Source organism: Mytilus californianus, unplaced genomic scaffold (genome assembly GCF_021869535.1).
Source record: "Mytilus californianus isolate M0D057914Y unplaced genomic scaffold, xbMytCali1.0.p SCAF_5, whole genome shotgun sequence".
Lineage (NCBI taxonomy): Eukaryota > Metazoa > Mollusca > Bivalvia > Mytilida > Mytilidae > Mytilus > Mytilus californianus.
The window spans coordinates 32,775,894-32,794,744 of NW_026262701.1; the positions used below are offsets into that span (position 1 = coordinate 32,775,894).

The 18,851-nt window shown below is 31.0% G+C and overlaps 1 protein-coding gene across 2 annotated transcripts; it reads right to left on the reverse strand.

Annotated features, from left to right (window-relative positions):
* Positions 1–416: 416 nt before the first annotated feature.
* On the reverse strand, positions 417–18,824 carry LOC127700702 (upstream stimulatory factor 2-like). Of its 2 annotated transcripts, none has more exons than XM_052204299.1 (9): positions 18,638–18,824; positions 14,026–14,087; positions 13,531–13,638; positions 12,528–12,613; positions 8,451–8,610; positions 8,199–8,231; positions 7,214–7,354; positions 6,373–6,479; positions 417–3,922 (listed from the first exon to the last, which is right to left on the reverse strand). In XM_052204299.1, the coding sequence occupies exons 1-9, from the start codon at positions 18,667–18,669 to the stop codon at positions 3,704–3,706; spliced, it is 948 nt and encodes a 315-aa protein (XP_052060259.1). In that variant the 5' UTR covers positions 18,670–18,824; the 3' UTR covers positions 417–3,703. The 2 variants fall into 2 exon arrangements, with proteins under 2 accessions (XP_052060259.1, XP_052060257.1); XM_052204297.1 differs by having other exon boundaries at positions 12,519–12,613; positions 18,638–18,823.
* Positions 18,825–18,851: the final 27 nt, after the last annotated feature.

Below are 18,851 nucleotides of genomic sequence, written 5' to 3' on the forward strand. Positions count from 1 at the left end.
GTCTCATTGGCACTCATACCAAATCTTCATATATCTACTTATCTATTATAGTTTTTGGGATAGAGTACAAACAAGATTGCCATTAAATGGCAACAACTTATATTAGGTATCATCCATTTATTTATGAGGGGTTAGGAAAGCAGGTACATCTCAATATGATTTTTCCCCCTGACAGATCTTCTTTATCTGTTGTGATTTTCAAAATTTAAGACATTTACTTTTTTGTACTTTTTTTGACTGACAAAAAAAAAACATAAACTGTATACTAGATACCCTAAGAATCATTCATCCAGATTTGTTGAAATTGGTCTAGTGCTTTCTGAGAAGTAAATAAAATTACAGTGACAGACCCAGAGTGATGGCAATTCCAATAGCAATGGGCCAGGTGAGCTTAAAAGAGGGGGAAAATAGCCTGATTAATTGTTTAGAATTTTATTCTAGTTTTTAATGTGATAACAACATGATTATAACAAAATACAGTGACAAATGACCAATGTTTTTCATGTTTAAGTAATAAGTAATCATAATTAATGATAAACAAGGCTGATTTTTCTGCAACATCATCTTCAAAACTACTATTAATAAGTCAATATTTTCTTTTTTTTTGGCAAATCAATAATCTATGCCATTCATTCAAATTTTTTTCATATTCAGAATCTAAGATACCATGAAAGAACTTTTATTTGTGAATGCTAATATCATGGAATGCTATCAAATCTATGGTTTCTGCATTTTTTATAATTTTTAGGCTTGGTATAATACCAATGTAACTTTCGTATAAAATTGGCGTTTCCTTATCAGAATGTTAGTGAAGCAGAAATTTCATACAAAAATATGAAATAAAAACTTTCAATTAGCTGATTATGTTTGTTCTAATATGATAAGAATTTGTATTTAATTTCCGATATACTGTGGATTCATTATTTTTCGTTGGATACCAATTTTCGTGGATTTCGCGGGTACAGGTGAACCACGAAATTAAATGTTCAACGAATAACAAATGTTCTATAGGCTTGTATGCAGACTTCAGCAAAACCACGAAATTAAATATCCACGAACATGTAAGTTTTCCTTAATCCACGAAAATTGGTACCCATGAAAATAAATGAATCCACAGTAGCGTACAAAAACAAAAAATGTCTGCAATTCTTCAAGTTCAATTAAGCGTGCAGTATCATTTTATAAGTGAGCCATCCAAACATGATAATGAAATGAATTTTATTTACTGCAATGAAGCTGATTGTTTCTTTAAATTAATGGAAATTGTAATGATATCAAGCAAACGCTATGCAAATGAAATGCACAGATCTTTGTTTTGGTCGTACTATAATTAAATGAAATGTATATGATGGTATTTACAGTTTACATTTTTAGCATTATCTATAACAGATATGGATTAAAAATACTGTGACAATGAACTGTATCATCTTATGTGATTTTAGGATTTCATTTTGAATAAGCCATTTGTCAACTCCAAAGATTTGACCTTCAATGGTATAGTATCATTAAAATTTAATTTCTTTCATACCTACGACGATACTTTTTTTCTTCAGACAGGGTGAGAATTTAAATAATTCAAGCATAAAAATCAGTAATAGATTTTAAACTGTTAACCACTTAATTTTATAATTTTATGTTATATACATGCAAAGGTGTTAAAATGTTTTATCAAACCTTTCCACTATAAAAATAAGTAAAACCTTATGAAAAATTATAGAATTTAAATTCAGTTGAAATGTTTATTCAAAGTCAGATAGGGGTGAGCATCCACTATCTTACTTTATTTTGTTGTTTTGAAATGAAACCATAAGTCAGTATATACTATTATAATCTATTACAATGCACTACCTTTCTATCTACTGTACTCCATGTAAATAAAAAATGTCAAATAAAATATACATCAATATAACACTTGTCATAAAAACTCTTTTGTATTTACAATGTTACACATTTACAAATAAGGCCATATTTTACAAACATGATCACATGTACTTTTGCCATTTAAACAAAACACAACATAAAATGTTACATTTTACATGTATAATTCCAAACCTGATTAAAACTAGATTCTCAATTACTCCTGTTTAATGTCCAATATGTAGCATGAAGATTTGACAAAACCTTGTCACAGGCAACTTTCAGAAAATAAAAGATACATAGAAGACATATAACAAAAATCCATACAGGAAAACCACTGAACGTAATATCATAATATCTTTCATTTGCCTGTTACTATTAAAAAAACAAGAGTGCAGAAACCAAATATAAAATAAAAGTAACACCAATCTGTTGACCAGTATTCATGAACATTATCCCATATTTGGATTCATCAAATTTTCATGCAACATATGTCATCAGAAACAAGAGGCAATGTTTTAATCAGATAATGATTAATATAAATCTGAACAATTGCATAAATAAACCAGGTGGGTTTTTTTTAACCGAAAATAAATAAGTGATTTATCATTATGATATAAAGTGTTTTACAACTGTATTTAATGAGTTAAATAATGAAATCACAAACATTTTCCTTATGATTCAATTTTTGAGTTCTAATCTAGGTAAGTGCTAGGAAAATTGCGATCATATTTAACAATATTAATTTTTTTTTAGAATAAAGGTCGAAAACTGCTTATCATGATTCTCAGCATGTTCCATTGTTCATTAAATATTTTGTGTACATAAAATATGTATTGTTTGATAAAATTTATTAAAATATTTGAATTATCGTATTCTTTCTTACCTTTATTGTAAAATTATAAAAGGTTCTGAATCAGAATGTACTGCTGATACGAAATTAACATTTTTCTCCTCTAATGAATATGCTACTATAGTTTTATTGTAAAAAATCGTTTTTAAAAGGTACTAAAATGTAAAATCAACCTAAATAGCAGTTCAATACATTTGAAAGGTTTAAAGAACACTGAACCAAAGATCCAAATCAGAAATTTAGGAACACTAGTGCTCCAATTTCACCAAATATAATGTTTTGACAAGATACTTCTTCAGAAATGGACAAGTATGTCTAAAAATAAAGCACACTTAATAAACATTCTTTTTTCTCTTTCTCCCAAACCAATGGTCAATATTTAAATTAATTTGCAACTTTGAATATAGTCATGTGAAGAATGATTTTATGGGGTATTCTTCACAATAATATTGCATGTTTTCCCCTAACAAAACAACCAAATAACCAGAAAACTAGAAATAAGTTATATTACAATGAAATAATATATAAATAATTCAAAACATCTGATATGAATATTTATAGTACATAGTTATGGGATTATAATGTCCCATTTTTCTACCTCATTTTTTCTTCTTTTGAGACAGACAGGATTTGTGATCATCATCTCTCAAGAATGCTAACTGGTACAAACATTGCATGAAATTTTGCCCATCAAAGCACTGTATATGCTGTTACAATGGCCATACAACATGTAGGACAGTGAAAAAGAACAAATCAGTTCCATCAACCAATATGATTATAGATTGGAATTCTTTTCACTGTGTCAGTTTAATTTTGCTTTGCAATTCTGGAATAACTGTCAAAAACCTCCTAAAAGATTGAAAATTATTTTCTCATGGTTATCAATAATAGATACCATGTGTTAAATTGTCTATTGAAAGGAAGTTCTGACACGCCCCCTTTTTGATAGTTTACAATCAAATGAGATAAAATGAGACAAGCAATAATTAGGCACTATGAACCTGTTCCAGAGATGTCTGGGATGATGCCATGCTGCTGTAATTGTGTCCGTAAAATTTGATTCTCACTTTTCAGTTCTTCACACTGTTGTCGGAGAAGTTCAAGATCTACTTGTAAACGTTCAGATTCTTTTAAATTTTCAGCCATTCTAGCATTTGATGTTCTTAATTCAGTAATATAATCACAAGCTTTTGATAAAATTCCTCCTTTACTCTGAAATAATAAAGACTATAAATAAATTTTATGTCCACTGAATGAATTTCTGAAAAGTGGCAACAATTTGAGGTAGGCACCAAACAACAAAGTTCACCAAATGTTTAATTAGCTCATATGAACCCTATCTCATGACATTTTGAATTTGATTTTTTACAAAATATATTTTTTACCTTTCAGTTGATATCAGATTTAAACAAGAATGGGTCTGTAGTACATGGATGCCCCACTCGCACTATCACTTTCTATGTTCAGTGGACCGTGAAATTGGGGTCAAAACTCTTAATTTGGCATTAAAATTAGAAAGATCATATCATAGGGAACATGTGTACTAAGTTTCAAGTTGATTGGACCAACTTCATCAAGAACTACTTTGACCAAAAACTTTAACCTGAAGCGGGACAGACAGATGGACGAATGAACTGATGCACAGACCAGAAAACATAATGCCCTACTACTATCGTAGGTGGGGCATAAAAATAATTAAACCAACATAACAGGTGCAGTTAAAGGAGCAGGAACTGCTTATTCTTTTGGAGCACCACAGTTCAGCTCATTTTTGTGGGGTACATTTTGCTCAATCATTAATATTCTGTGAAGTGTTGTGTGGACTCTTTACCTTTTTTTCTTATGTTCATTATGTTGTCTGTCAATATTTCTTATGATTTACAATTGCACCCTTTGTTTCTTCTTACATCCTTTTAATATCAGTAAACCAAGCCAAGCAAATAAAGGACCAACAAGTTACTTTCCCAAATGATAATGTCCTTTTTATAATGTTTTACTGTAGATGCATTCAATTAAAGGTTTGAATGTCATTTGTTTGTGCAAGGTTTGCAAATTCTAAAACATGCTCAGGAGCTTGTAGTTGTCGTTAGTTCATGTCTGTCATTTTTTTTTTCGTAAATTAGGCCATTAGTTTTCTAGTTTGAATTGCTTCACATTTTTCATGTCGAAGCCTTTTCTAGCCAACTATTCAGTATAAGTTTTTCCCATTGTTGAAGGCTGTACACTACAGTTGCCTATAATTGCTTAAATCCACTTCATTTGAGCTTTGGTGGATACTTGTCTCATTGGCAATCATACCACATCTCCTTAATTTTATCTTGAAGCAGTTCTTTCTCTCTCCTCAGTCATGTTACTTAACATCATTATGCATACTGCATAATGATAACAGTTGAAAACATAAAACCAGTGCAGTTTTTTTTCTTCAAATGGCATGGTGACAAACAAGTGCATATGGTTGTGTCATTAGGCCAAAAAAAATATTATTTTTGTGTTTTCAATTAACATGACCAGAGAAAAGGTGTTGTAAGGCATCATCTTACATGTTATATTTAGCAGAAGTTTTATTTTGCTTGCTTTTATATAAATCCTGAATGAACTACTACTGCTTCAGAAAGAAAGCAGTCTAAGGAATATTTTTTTGATTTTTTAGAATTTGTTTGTGCAAGGTTTGCAAATTCTAAGACAAAGGAAGTGATGGCTTCATGATGGAATTTAAGGAATGCATTTTTTACATTTAGATTTAAGCACTTATCCTTAGAGTTGTTATACAAATGCATGTTGACCAAAAGTTTACAAGTTGAAAAAAAAAAAAAGAATTTGTCTTTAATTTCATAATTCATTCTGAAATACCACCTGAATAAAGACCCTTGAAAGTCCAAATATTAGGCCTGCTTCTTTTTATATTTTGAGTATTGTGGATAGCATTCTCTATCATTGTGTCCATGTGTGATGCTAAAATGATGCCTTCTTTTACTTTAGGGTTAGGGTTCATTTATAGTTAGGGTTACTGTAGGTTAGGGTATGGTTTTAGGATAATGGCAAGTATTAGGGTTAGGTTTAAATGTAGGTTAAGGGGTTATGGTTAGTATAGTATAGCTCTATATGGGGGGAACCCCTAAGGTAAAAGGAGGTCAAAAGATTGCCTTTATGTTATACATATCAGGCCATTCATTAGAGGCGGTACCCATGACTTTTACCCTCCTATGCTATTGACAAGTACCTCCTAAATGTAGGGATTTTTATATTAAGTATTCATGGAATAAATTAAAAAGTACCACCTACAAACGGGAAAGGTACCAGTCAACATGAAAGATAATGAAACCTCTGACATATGATCTTGGTTTAAAGGATGGTCAGTTACCTAAATTACACATTTTTTTGTTTGGCCTTATATAGATTTTGTAGGAGACAATACGAACAGTGAATTCATTTTAATTAATTGTTTCCCAATTTTTGTGATTTATAATATGTAGAGAAAAGTCATGAAATTACCCAAATTGACTAAATTATAGCTCTGATCATCAGGTTCATAAGATCAAACAATTAAATTATGTATAAACTTTTCTATCTCAAAAACACTTTTAAAACCATAAAAATTTGTAGAAATAAATTAAAATGAATTCATATTAAGTGCAAGATATTTGTAATAATTTTCTGCCTACTTTATTGGTTACCTGTCCTTGTTTTGTATGGTCTGAGGAACAATCTGGTACGACTTTAGATAACTGAACTATCCAGTTATTTATTTTATCTCTCCTTCGTCGTTCAACTGAAATTAAAACATATAGAATAATTCATGAATATAAATTCCTTCAAAAATACACATTCTCACTTGTTAGTCAATATAGGCTTCATGGTCCTTGGAGTAATAACTCATAATGTGAAGATGTTCTCATATTTTCTCATTTGTACTTTTGGTTTGTTTTTTAATATACAGAAAAGCTTATTAGGAAGACATGTAAATTGATGGATGCCAAGCTTTCTAGTGGAGAAGTGCATTTAAAAAATATGAAGCCCGGGCCTGAACATGCCTCACTGTATGAAAGAACTTTATTCAAAGTTTTACAATAATACCTGAATATAGTCAAGGAGGTTAAAATATCTTATAAAAACCTTTCATGATAAGCAATGTCTATATTTAAAATGAATGGCAATATAACAAGAGGATCATTAGAAAAGGGATGGCTGTTTAAAGTCCAGTGACAAATTAATGCATAATCAGGAAGAGAACTTGTTAATGCAATATGAATGTGAATTCTGCTTTCTACTAGACTGACATGCTGAGCAAGATTTTTAACATGCTAGTTCACAAGGTAACGGTCCGAAGGAAGACATGTTACCTTACTGGGACACACTATTTTGACCCTGAGCCGTTCAGTCTTTGCTTCAACTAAAGCTGCTTGCTTAGATGAATAAGTCTTTTATATCAGTAAGTATTAATTTCGTGTTCTTTGTTATTGAAGGTGGCAAAAAAACATGTAAAAAATGCCAACATAAACAAACCTTCATTATGAGTTGCCCTCCTTCGATCATCTCTACCTGACCTTGCACCTTCAACTTTAGGTGTGGTAAATCCTGTGCGAGGTGCAATATTTCTCTGTCCTTGGAGAACTTCTTGAGGTGACATCATCACATAAAATTGACCTATCATTGATATTGTATATAAGATAAAAAGCTTAATACCAGACGATGTCATTTAATTTCTAAGAAATGTTTACAAGTATGCTTTAATTGACAGTAAAGAATAAAAAATAAAAACATATAAAAAACGTTTTTATCCTTTTTTGCTTTGTATGCAGGAAACTGCTATCCTGGCATTTGTTTTTGCTTTTATTTCACATTTTCATTATCATGATTATATTAGTTAACATTGAATATATCTACAACAGCCAATTTACAGTTGACATCATTCTCTATTTATATGTAAATATTGTCTTTGAGGTAAATTCACTTAAGTCCTGGAGGTCAATTTCCAGGATTTGAGGAAAATCTGATGGTTTAAAGCTTGTGCAGAATATATCAGCAAGTATTTCTTAATGCATGCTCATACCAAATTTTACTCCTTTATTCACAAAACATCTACTAATTATAATTCTTTCATACCTCAATGAGATTTTCTACGGATGAGTTCTGGAACTGATAAACAAGTCCCAGTTTCGAAATAATCAAAGTCGAACTTATCATTTCAGCTTTTAAGTCTTAATAAAGTGAACTAAATCATATTAAATAATGGTTTTTAGACCTTTGATGAGGCTAAGGTTTAGAAAATGGTCAGACAAGACTAGTTTTTACGAATCAAGGACTCATCTTTAGTAAGAAACCTGTTCATAGTATATTTTTGTCTTTCTGTTAAATTTGTCATCAATTCTTTTTACCCCTAGGTGCTTCATGCTGCAAGCATCTGGATACGTACTTTTCATTTACTAAATGTATTCCTATGATTGTACTTTTCTTTCTACTACAAATATTTTTTTATGTTTAGTCTTACCTTGCCCAAGAGAACCATCCTGTGCCCATCCTCCTGTAAAGATAAATAACACCATTATAATACTCTCAACATGCTCAACCATAGAAAATTTCACAAACAATTGAATAAAAGATAGATTTATGAATACATACAAAGTTTTAAAACAAATTATCAAGACATGAGAACCATTAATATCCATTGAAATTCTGTAGAAAATGAACTTCTATTTGATGTAGATAAATTAACACCAAGTAAATAACACAATCTCTTTACCTGCAGATGTGACCTGCCCAGCCATGCCTGCTGTTGAGATTACCTCAGGTTGTGAAGCTTCAACACCTGTTCCGCTGACTGCAGGGAAATAGGTAAACTTTGTATCTTGTCCTTCAAGTGTGGGACTTCCTCCATTACTAAATGGACTTTGTATGACTGCCTAAATAAATATGTTAAATATAAAAGCTTAAACCTGAATTCTTAATTTACCATAAAATCTTAATATGATTAACAAACTGTTGACACAGAGATATGTCTTGCCCTGTGTGTGATTTTAGTAGTGTAATGCAAATGTTGAACTTTAAATGGCAAATATGTTAACTATGCAAAAATTTGAATTTGGATGAACCATGCATGAGTGACTAAGGGGCCAGGCCAAATAATCATCTACATGAAAATCAGATTTGCTAATGCTTATACAATAGTTGAACTGCATACCATATTTTGTTAACTTACAATAAAATGCTTCGCTGGGCGCAGCTTGATACGAACGCAGAGGTCGAACCCTGAACAGTTGGGGCAAGTATGGACACAACATTCAAGCTTGATACAGCTCTGAATTTGGATTGTGATTAAATATTTGACACAGCATAGGTTTCTGACACAGAAAGAATGTGGTCTAAGAACTTCAATTTTTTTAATTTACCTATTATGGTCCAATGTCCAAAATCAAAATACATGGTTAGATTCAGCATATCAAAGTACCCCATATATTCAATTTTTGTTGAAATCAAACAAAGTTTAATTTTGGACCCCAACTTGGACAAACTTGAAAACTGGTCCCATAATCAAAAATCTAAACACATGTTTAGATTTAGCATATCAAAGTACCCCAAGAATTCAATTTTTGTTAAAATCAAACTAAGTTTAATTTTGGACCCTTTGGACCTTAATGTAGACCAATTTAAAAAACGGGACCCAAAATTAAAAATCTAAAAACACATTTAGATTTGGCATATCAAAGAACCCCAATAATTCAATTTTTGTTAAAATCAAACTAAGTTTAATTTTGGACCCTTTGGACCTTAATGTAGACCAATTTAAATAAACTGCTTCGCTGAGCGCAGCTGGATACGCCCGCAGAGGTCCAACCCTGAACAGCTGGGGCAAAAATGGACACAATATTCAAGCTTGATACAGGTCTGAATTTGGATTGTAATTAAATATTTGACATATTATAGGTTTCTGAATAAATGTAGTCAAAGAACTTGAAATTGGTTATATGAATTGAATTTATATTCAATTAAAGATTTCTTGCTGTTGTGCAATACACTATGTTGTTGCGCAATACTTAGTAAATTTGTTGTCAGACTATTAACAAATAAAATTTATAAAATTCTAAAGGGAGCTTACATCAATAGATATAAACAATTCACCAAAGTTTCATAAGAATTGCTGAAAGAATTTTTGAGTTATTGTCTGAAAACTGGAAAGTCCCCCCTTTTTTAATGAATAAAACCCCATAACTTGGAAATGTAAAATCTAACACTTATAAAATTCTAAAGGGAGCTTACACCAATAGATATCAACAATTCATCAAAGTTTCATGAGAACTGCTGAAAGCATTTTTGAGTTATTGTCCCAAAACTGGAAAATCCCCCTTTTTTTTATGAATAAAACCCAGTAACTTGAAAACGTAAAATCTAAAATTTATAAAAATCAAAAGGAAGCTCATGTCAATAGATATAAACAATTAACTAAAATTTCTTGCAAGTTGGTGAAAGCATTCTTGAGTAATTGTCCGAAAATTGGAAAATCCCCCTTTTTTTAATGAATAAAACCCCATAACTCGGAAACGTTAAATCTAAAATTTATAAAAAACGAAAGGGAGCTCACGTCAATAGATATTAATAATTCACCAAAGTTTTATGCAAATTGGTTAAAGCGTTTTTGAGTTAATGTCCGACATGTTGACGACGGACGGACAGACGGACGGACGGACAGACGGACAAGGGTATACCATAATACGTCCCGTAAACGGGCGTATAAAAACGGGACCCAAAATTAAAAATCTAAAAACACATTTAGATTTGGCATATCAAAGAACCCCAATAATTCAATTTTTGATGAAATCAAACAAAGTTTAATTTTGGACCCTTTTGACCTCAATATGAACCAATTTGATAGCGGGCCCACAAATAAAAAATCTAAATACATGGTAAGATTCAGCATATCAAAGAACCCCATATATTCAATTTTTGTTGAAATCAAACAAAGTTTAATTTTGGACCCCAAATTGGACCAACTTGAAAACTGGGCCAAAAATCTAAAATCTAAATACATGTTTAGATTCAGCATATCAAAGAACCCCAAGAATTCAATTTTTGTTAAAATCAAACTAAGTTTAATTTTGGACCCTTTGGACCTTAATGTATACCAATTTAAAAAACGGGACCCAAAATTACAAATCTAAATACACGGTTAGATTTGGCATATCAAAGAACCCCAATAATTCAATTTTTGATGAAATCAAACAAAGTTTAATTTTGGACCCTTTTGACCTCAATATGAACCAATTTGATAGCAGGGTCCACAAATAAAAAATCTAAATACATGGTTAGATTCAGCATATCAAAGAACCCCACATATTCAATTTTTGTTGAAATCAAACAAAGTTTAATTTTGGACCCCAATTTGGACCAACTTGAAAACTGGGCCAAAAATCAAAAATCTAAATACATGTTTAGATTCAGCATATCAAAGAACCCCATATATTCAATTTTTGTTAAAATCAAACAAGTTTAATTTTGGACCCTTTGGACCTTAATGTAGACCAATTTGAAAACTGGACCCAAAATTAAAAATCTAAATACACGGTTAGATTCGGCATAACAAATAAATAAATGTGGTCAAAGATTTTACAAATCTAATGTGCCATACTGGTCTTCCTTTATAAATATGCATTTCTTTAAACATAATTTAAAAGCAGTGTAAGGGAAGTAACCAAAACGTTGTATTTGGATTACCTCCCTTACACTGTTTTAAATTATCTCAATTGTTCATTAACCATTACTTTATACATAATTTAAAAGCAGTGTAAGGGAGATAATTTCAATGATGTATTTGATTTATCTCCCTTACACTGCTTTAAATTATGTTTTGTACTAAAGTATTTGTCCATTAATCAGGACAACCTTGTTTTTCCCCCTTTTTTGCCCCTAATTCTTAAACGGTTTGAGCAATAACCCCCCAAAGCAAATCCTAACCATCCCTTTGTGGTATGGAAACTTGTAGTATAATTTCAGAAAGATCCATACACCGTTCCACAGTTATTGTCTGGAAACTAGAAAATGCTTATTTTTGGCCCCTAATTCCTTAACTGTTGGTACCATAACCCCCAAAATCAATCCCCACCTTCCTTTTGTGGTATTGAACCTTATGGTAAAATTTCATAGAGATCCATTCACTTAAACTAAAGTTAGAGTGCGAAAACTAATGTGTCTTCGGACGACGACGCCAACGTCATACCAATATACGACCACAAAAATTCTTTTGCGGTCGTATAAAAATGTGTTCACCTTAAGGTTTATCATAAACTGCTTCGCTGAGCGCAGCTAGATACGCCCGTAGAGGTCCAACACTGAACAGTTGGGGGGAAAATGGACACAATATTCAAGCTTGATTCAGGTCTGAATTTGGATTGTAATTAAATATTTGACATATTATAGGTTTCTGAATAAATGTAGTCAAAGAACTTGAAATTGGTTATATGAATTGAATTTAAATGTACATAATATCATGGCATCACTTCTTATGTAAAATGTGTCTCCATCTTCTGATATATCAGGATTTTGACAAGATACAAGAATTGTATCATGATATTATAATTTGTGAATGTATTTCTATATAAATCTGAAGATATTACTGTATTCCAATCAATGTACATTTCAATCATGTCAATAAGGAAGGAAAATTTGTGAATCAATATTTAACTAAAAATTCATGACAAGTAAAACTTCAGATAGTTACTGAAATAACTAGTCTTTCCCTCCAAAAAATAAAGATAAACTTTGGTTCTCTGAAATGTGGGTAACCACTTTGTTCTAGGTGTGCTGTCCCAATTTTTACCTGTGTTACCTGTGGGAAAGCATTACTTGCAACAACTTGTGCTGTCGTCTCATTGCCATCACCAGCTACCTGTACTACTCTGTAGGTCACTTGACCTGTAAAATACAAATTTTCTTATCATATCCTCCAATTTGTACATGTTGTATGACTTCATCTCTCACAAACATGACATCATTTTGTTTCCTTAAGTATTTACATGGAAGAAGAGGTTCAGCACTGCCTTTTAAGATAAAATCCTGGAGAACATAATTTATTTATATATTGAACTATCATCATGATCATGACTATTGAACAGGATTTACAATAGTAAAATCTTGAGTGGGATATTCAGGATGTTTATGACTGTCCAATTCACTGTCATGTAATTAGTTTGTTTATCATGTTTATAAGTATTGGTTTGTCTCCCAATACATTTGCAAATATTTTTTTCACTTTCATCAAATATAGTTGGATATAAATCATACTCTATAATATATATAGCTAGAACTAAGCAACAAAATAAAGAGCAAAGGAATAGCAATATAAGAATAACAGTATGGCAATACATTAATCATTTAGGAAGACAGAAACTATTTACTTTTTCTAGAGATATTATCACAGTTATTATGGGATTTTAACCTAACTTTTTTTTAAATCCTATTGGGAAAAAATCATTTGTAGGAAATTCAGAAAGTAAAACAAGATGGCTCAACGTGGATAGACATTGTTAATATTTTGTTATTTTTTAAGCAACCCTATTCAGAGTTTTTTATTAAAAATATATAAACTGGTTTTATTTGGAATATTTTCAATACCTAAACATGCTAAATTGAATATTTTTTCAAGAGTTATATCCGCTTTCCAAATGACAGATTCTTTTATAATTTTTGAATTAATCAATATATAACATTGAAGAATTCTGATGTATGTTTAAAGTGTCTCACTTAGAATTAGACTACTTTATGTGATATTATTGACAAACTTTTTAAACTTAAAATCCCTCAACAATCCATGGCTTTACTTAATGTTTTACCTTGCCCTGTATCAGCCCTCAGCTGATATTGTATGTTTGGATCCAGTGCTAGAGCTTGTCCTCCAACTGTTTGTACATTTGCTATTGTTGCATGTTCTTCATGTTCTCCTGTTAAACATATAACATTAACAATTTTCTAATTAAAAAAAAACATTACGTATATTAGTATGATATAATATATATTTAATCATCTAAAGTTAGATGTGGGGATTGTATGTTGGTGGCTAAAGATAACGCACTGTTTTGAGACTTCCTGAACTCATAGATTTTTTTGTGACTTGAAAGTACATGTCCTGATGCAAGATGCCTTCCAAAGTTAAAACTCCGAAATGTATATTCAGAAGTGACCTAAATTAATTGCTGCATCATGTATAATATCCCTGAGTTCACAGGACATAAGAACCAATATTAATATTATTTTTTAAGTATTGTAAAAGGTAATGAGTTATTCTTGGGTAACTTTGAATGTGTACACATGTATATAAACATATTTACCTGGGTCATGGTGTGTTAAAGTGACATCATCTGAGTTGTTGGAATCATTATTCTTTTGTTCACTGCAAACAAATAAAATAAGAACAATGTTGCATTTGCTTGATTGTAGTAGTTGTATGGGAAACACATTTCCATACTCACTTCTTATTCAACCTTTCTGTACATCTCATCAAATGAACATGAGCGAATAACAAAAGATACGGAGAAAAACACACCATAAAAATTATTCCACAAAAGGCACCAAATATTGAATATTTATAGGCCTTACAAATACAGTTACAATTAAAAATCACTAAATTGCATGAAATTACTTGATTGACTGATTGTTGGTTGCCTAACATTTAGTGGCAAATATTTCATGAATGTTCAGGGGGATGAAATTACTTGAAACTAGCTCAAAGCTTTTCATCAGCTGAAATAAAGACATGCAATCTATTATCAGCAATCACAATGTATAATTCCAAGTCATACAGCTTCTTCATAAAAGACTGAAGAAAAAAAAAACAGATCTTGTAGTGTTCACTCTTAGACCCAGACTATGATTTTGATATGGATGGAAAGAGGAATCTTCATAGGAAGCAGTTGAAGGTGGAGTATCATTTATTAAATATTGACTTAATCGTGTTAATTTCTTCTAGAAAGACATTAAAGAGGCATTGGAAAAGTACTTTTTCAACAACTAAATATTAATTAAATAATTTTTACTGAAATAGTGTTCATTCTTCCAAAGCAAAAATACATTCCTTGTATTTTACCAGTACATGTGCAAATACCTTACTGTTAAAGGGGCACTAGCTATGAGATTTATAAAAATTCTAAAGTATGATTTTTTTTTGTTCAATCATTAATGAAAGTGTAATAATGAAATATTAATTCCCTTTAAGCAGCCAGTATGGTTCAATTTTGTCAAATTAAGCTAAGAAAAATTGATAATTATATAATGAATTATTCACTTGCAAGTGAATAATTCAAACCTCATTGAATCTTTATTCATGTGAAATTCAATTTAACCCCTTAGCTAGAGATGGATAAGGCATGCATTGTGCGTGTTGAGTTATTTAAAGGAAAAGAATGTCAACATTGAAAGTGAAACAAAGGTAAATCATTTGATTGACTGATTCGATCCACAAAAATCATTCTTATACAGGTAAAAATGATGATTAACAAAAAATTAACATATATTTTTAATCTTTAATATGAAATTAAACAGACCTAGAAAAATCCAATTGCACGAGTTTCGCTTTCTATTTATATCTATATTTATGTTTATACCGCTTATATGACCATCAAAATTTCCAGATGTCAACTGGATAGTTAATTAGATGGCGTCAAGACTAAATACACACGAAACTAAGCTGCATATTATCATCGAGCCCATGCCCTGTAAATTGTTTATTTTAGACTTTTTATAATTTGGATATATGTTTTACATGGTTATAAATCAAATATGAGAATATGAGTCAAATCAGTGAACATGAATTTGACAGCTAGTGCCCCTTTAAATAATCATTATATAATATGGAATTAAAAAAAAAAATTGCTTCGCTGAGCTCAGCTGGATACGACCGCAGAGGTCAAACCCTGAACAGTTGGGGCAAAAATGGACACAATATTCGCGCTTGATACAGGTCTGAATTTGGATTGTAATTAAATATTTGACACATAATAGGTTTCTGACACAGAATAACTGTAGTCAAAGAACTTAGAATTGGTTTATGATTTGAATTTATATTCAATTTTTGATTTTGTGCACCCACAATTTTTTTTCACCTCACCTTGTCCGGAAACCAAATGCCTTCTGACGACGACATGATACCAATATACGACTGCAAAATTTTTTGCAGTCGTATAAAAATGATCACAGACAATGCTAATGTTAAAGAGTTTTGCAATACATTACACATGTTACAGTATCATGACCTTCTTGCCTTTTTTAAATATACGTATATATATCATATTTGTAGGGGCCTCAGTGGCCGTGTGGTCTAAGTAGTAAAACTACTGTATCACTAGCCTGTCAACACTGAGGTTGTGAGTTCCCAACCCTGGATAAAGGGGGGGGGGGGGGGGGGGGGGTTCCAACTATATATCCCCATTCAAATGCATTGATCATCAAAAAAAAGGGGGGTTCCAATCCCCAGAATAGTTTCAGGTAGTGTAGAATGTAGATTAAAACTAATTATAGGTAAATAATTAAATCTTTTATTTCCATATACAATTGAATAAGTGTGTGTTTAGTGTGTTATGAGGTGTGTAATAAAGTTGAATAAACTGGTCTCAAGCCGTGTATAGATTTAAAGGCTAACCCATTTACATCCTGGTTGATGAGTTGGATGCCATAGGAAAGAATTGGAATAATAACATTTAAAATCAAAGTGATTGTGAGCACTGGAGGGTGAAGTTTGCATTAATTTTGCAGTGGGAACTAGAAATTAAACAATGCATTGTAATTAGCATTGGAAGGCATGAATTGTAAATGGTTTAACTACAATTACAGACAAAGGGAGATAACTCCAATTCTAAATATTACTTTAAGTTTCACAATGACATCATTGATGTTTGAAGAACAATACTAGATTCATGCACCATGCACAATTTATGTAATTTTCTTGACAAGCATGACAAGCATGGTTTATACACATTATCATTATTTCGTACTTAAATATCTGAGTATATAATTCATTAATAAATTTCTTGATATGTTGTAGGATACTCCTATAGGATGATTAGAATGTTGTGCTCAATGCACTGTTTTGTTTATCTCAAAAGTAGAGACAAAGTCTGGAAAATTTGTAACTATCAATGCAATAACATAATGGTTTTGAATTTTTTAGTACCCCTAAAAAGTGTGGGAATCACATTGATATCAATACACAGATCTTACCAAATTTTATGTAATAACTTACACAATCATAAGATACTGATAAAAAATATTTTCATAATTCTTATCAACTGCTTATGGTTTTAATGACCCTTTCTGTAGGCCTAAGTATTATGAAATATTCATGGTGCAATATTATCAAAACAACAAAAATACTGAATAAATCAAAGACATGCCATTTTGTATATATACATGTACATGTACCAACAGGAAACAATGTTCATAGCAATAATATCTATTGTTCTGTTGCATTTAACAGAAAATTGGGATTTTGTGGCAAATCATGCTAAGATTTTTACAGAGATTTTCTTACAACATATTACTTACTCCCTTGTTTGAACATGTTATGCTAGCGTGTATTGATTACAAAAGTCCAAAACAACCTTTACAATAAATAAAAATACTCATGTGTGATGAGTTACTAAAAACAAGCACACCCTGGAACATGTAGAAGGTGTGCTTGAATAGGAACATATGTGTACATGTACCTGTTTTAATTAGTATCTTTATTCAAAAAATTGTTTTAGGGAAATCATTGCTGGCACTGCATACAGAAATCCTGTTAAATTAATTACCAAATTGTCCAGTATTAAGAGTACACGAGGATTGCGTATTTTTTTTTAATAAAATTTACATATGTCATGCAGTGAAACAACAAATTATAGGGTACATAATCCTTAAATTTGATATCTTACCTTTTCACATTAATTGATCACTAGCAATATTTTACAAATTTTGAATTTGAAATGAACTATTTATGCAAGCATATTTATTTTAAATTATGGAGCTGCCCGACCTCTCTTTTTTTTTATTTAAAGGGCAAATTACATGTCTATAGTTGGTTTCCTGTAGATGATTAAAATGGTGTTTTGTTACTTTCTTCAAGTCATGTACACATTTATTGGTTTAATGATATGTCTTCATTTAAAAATGCTGCACTTCTGAGTGTGCAAATGAAGAAAGTGAAATCCACCTAAATTAAAGTGTGTGTGTGTTACAGATTGAATGTAATGTTAGCCTAATAACTGGAAAAAGCGAAATCCACCTGAATTATAGTGTGCATGTGTTACAAATTGAATGTTATGTTAGCCAAATTAAGTAAATTTCAAATTTTTTGCCTAAGAATAGTATTATTAAAAATACTGTTACTTGTTTCCCCAATTTATAGGTTTTATTGTATAAAAATATAGTACATTACCAACCCTGTCAGCATTATCAAATTTGCCACCTGCAGTCAGTTAATAGTATTAAAATTAATAAAAAGACAAAAGAATAATTTGAAAGGCAGTGTTTTAAAAATAATATGAATGTCATGCACAAGTTGAATCAGAATGTTGAAAATTTCCTTTTTTTACAACTTTTACATTTAATTGACTCACATGTTTATTGAGTATTTAGAACTTAATGACACTTTAACCTACATACAAAATTACAAGGATGCACAAATATATAAAGAAAAAGTTAACCAGTCATGCCAGTTCAGTGATGTTTATGAATTTTTCTGGGTTGTAGAAAAAAAATCATATAATACAAGATAATAACTGCACTTAGTTGTTTACAATCAGACATTTGATTTACCTATCTTTATTTTAGATTTAACTATATATAAAAGCAAATTAAGACAGAAGTCCACATAATTTTTACTTCAGTGTCGCATTACAAAATTGTCATGCAAGCAATCATTGGTCTTTTTCGTGCACTATTGTTGAAATTCCGAATAATTGAACAGACCTTGCTTCCAGTGCTTGATCTAGCATATCCATGTGACTTTTTGACGATCGTTTGAATTTGCCAGGAATATAGCAAAAGTTGATCACGGGGCCAAACAACAGGTCATGTGAGATGAGAATTGAACATGTGACAAAAATGGCCGTTCTTGCTGAAAAAGTGTGCGGAGAAATACGTTTGCAAGTGCTTTTTTCACCATAGGTTAATTGCCTTTAGT

Excerpts from the sequence above, each read along its gene's own strand:
- LOC127700702 (XM_052204297.1), bottom strand. The coding sequence starts at position 18,669 with ATGGATATGCTAGATCAAGCACTGGAAGCAAG. Across the intron at positions 13,639-14,025 it reads TTTAACACACCATGACCCAG|GAGAACATGAAGAACATGCA; the intron begins GTAAATATGTTT and ends TATGTTTAACAG. Across the intron at positions 6,480-7,213 it reads GAGGGCAACTCATAATGAAG|TTGAACGACGAAGGAGAGAT; the intron begins GTTTGTTTATGT and ends TTTTAATTTCAG.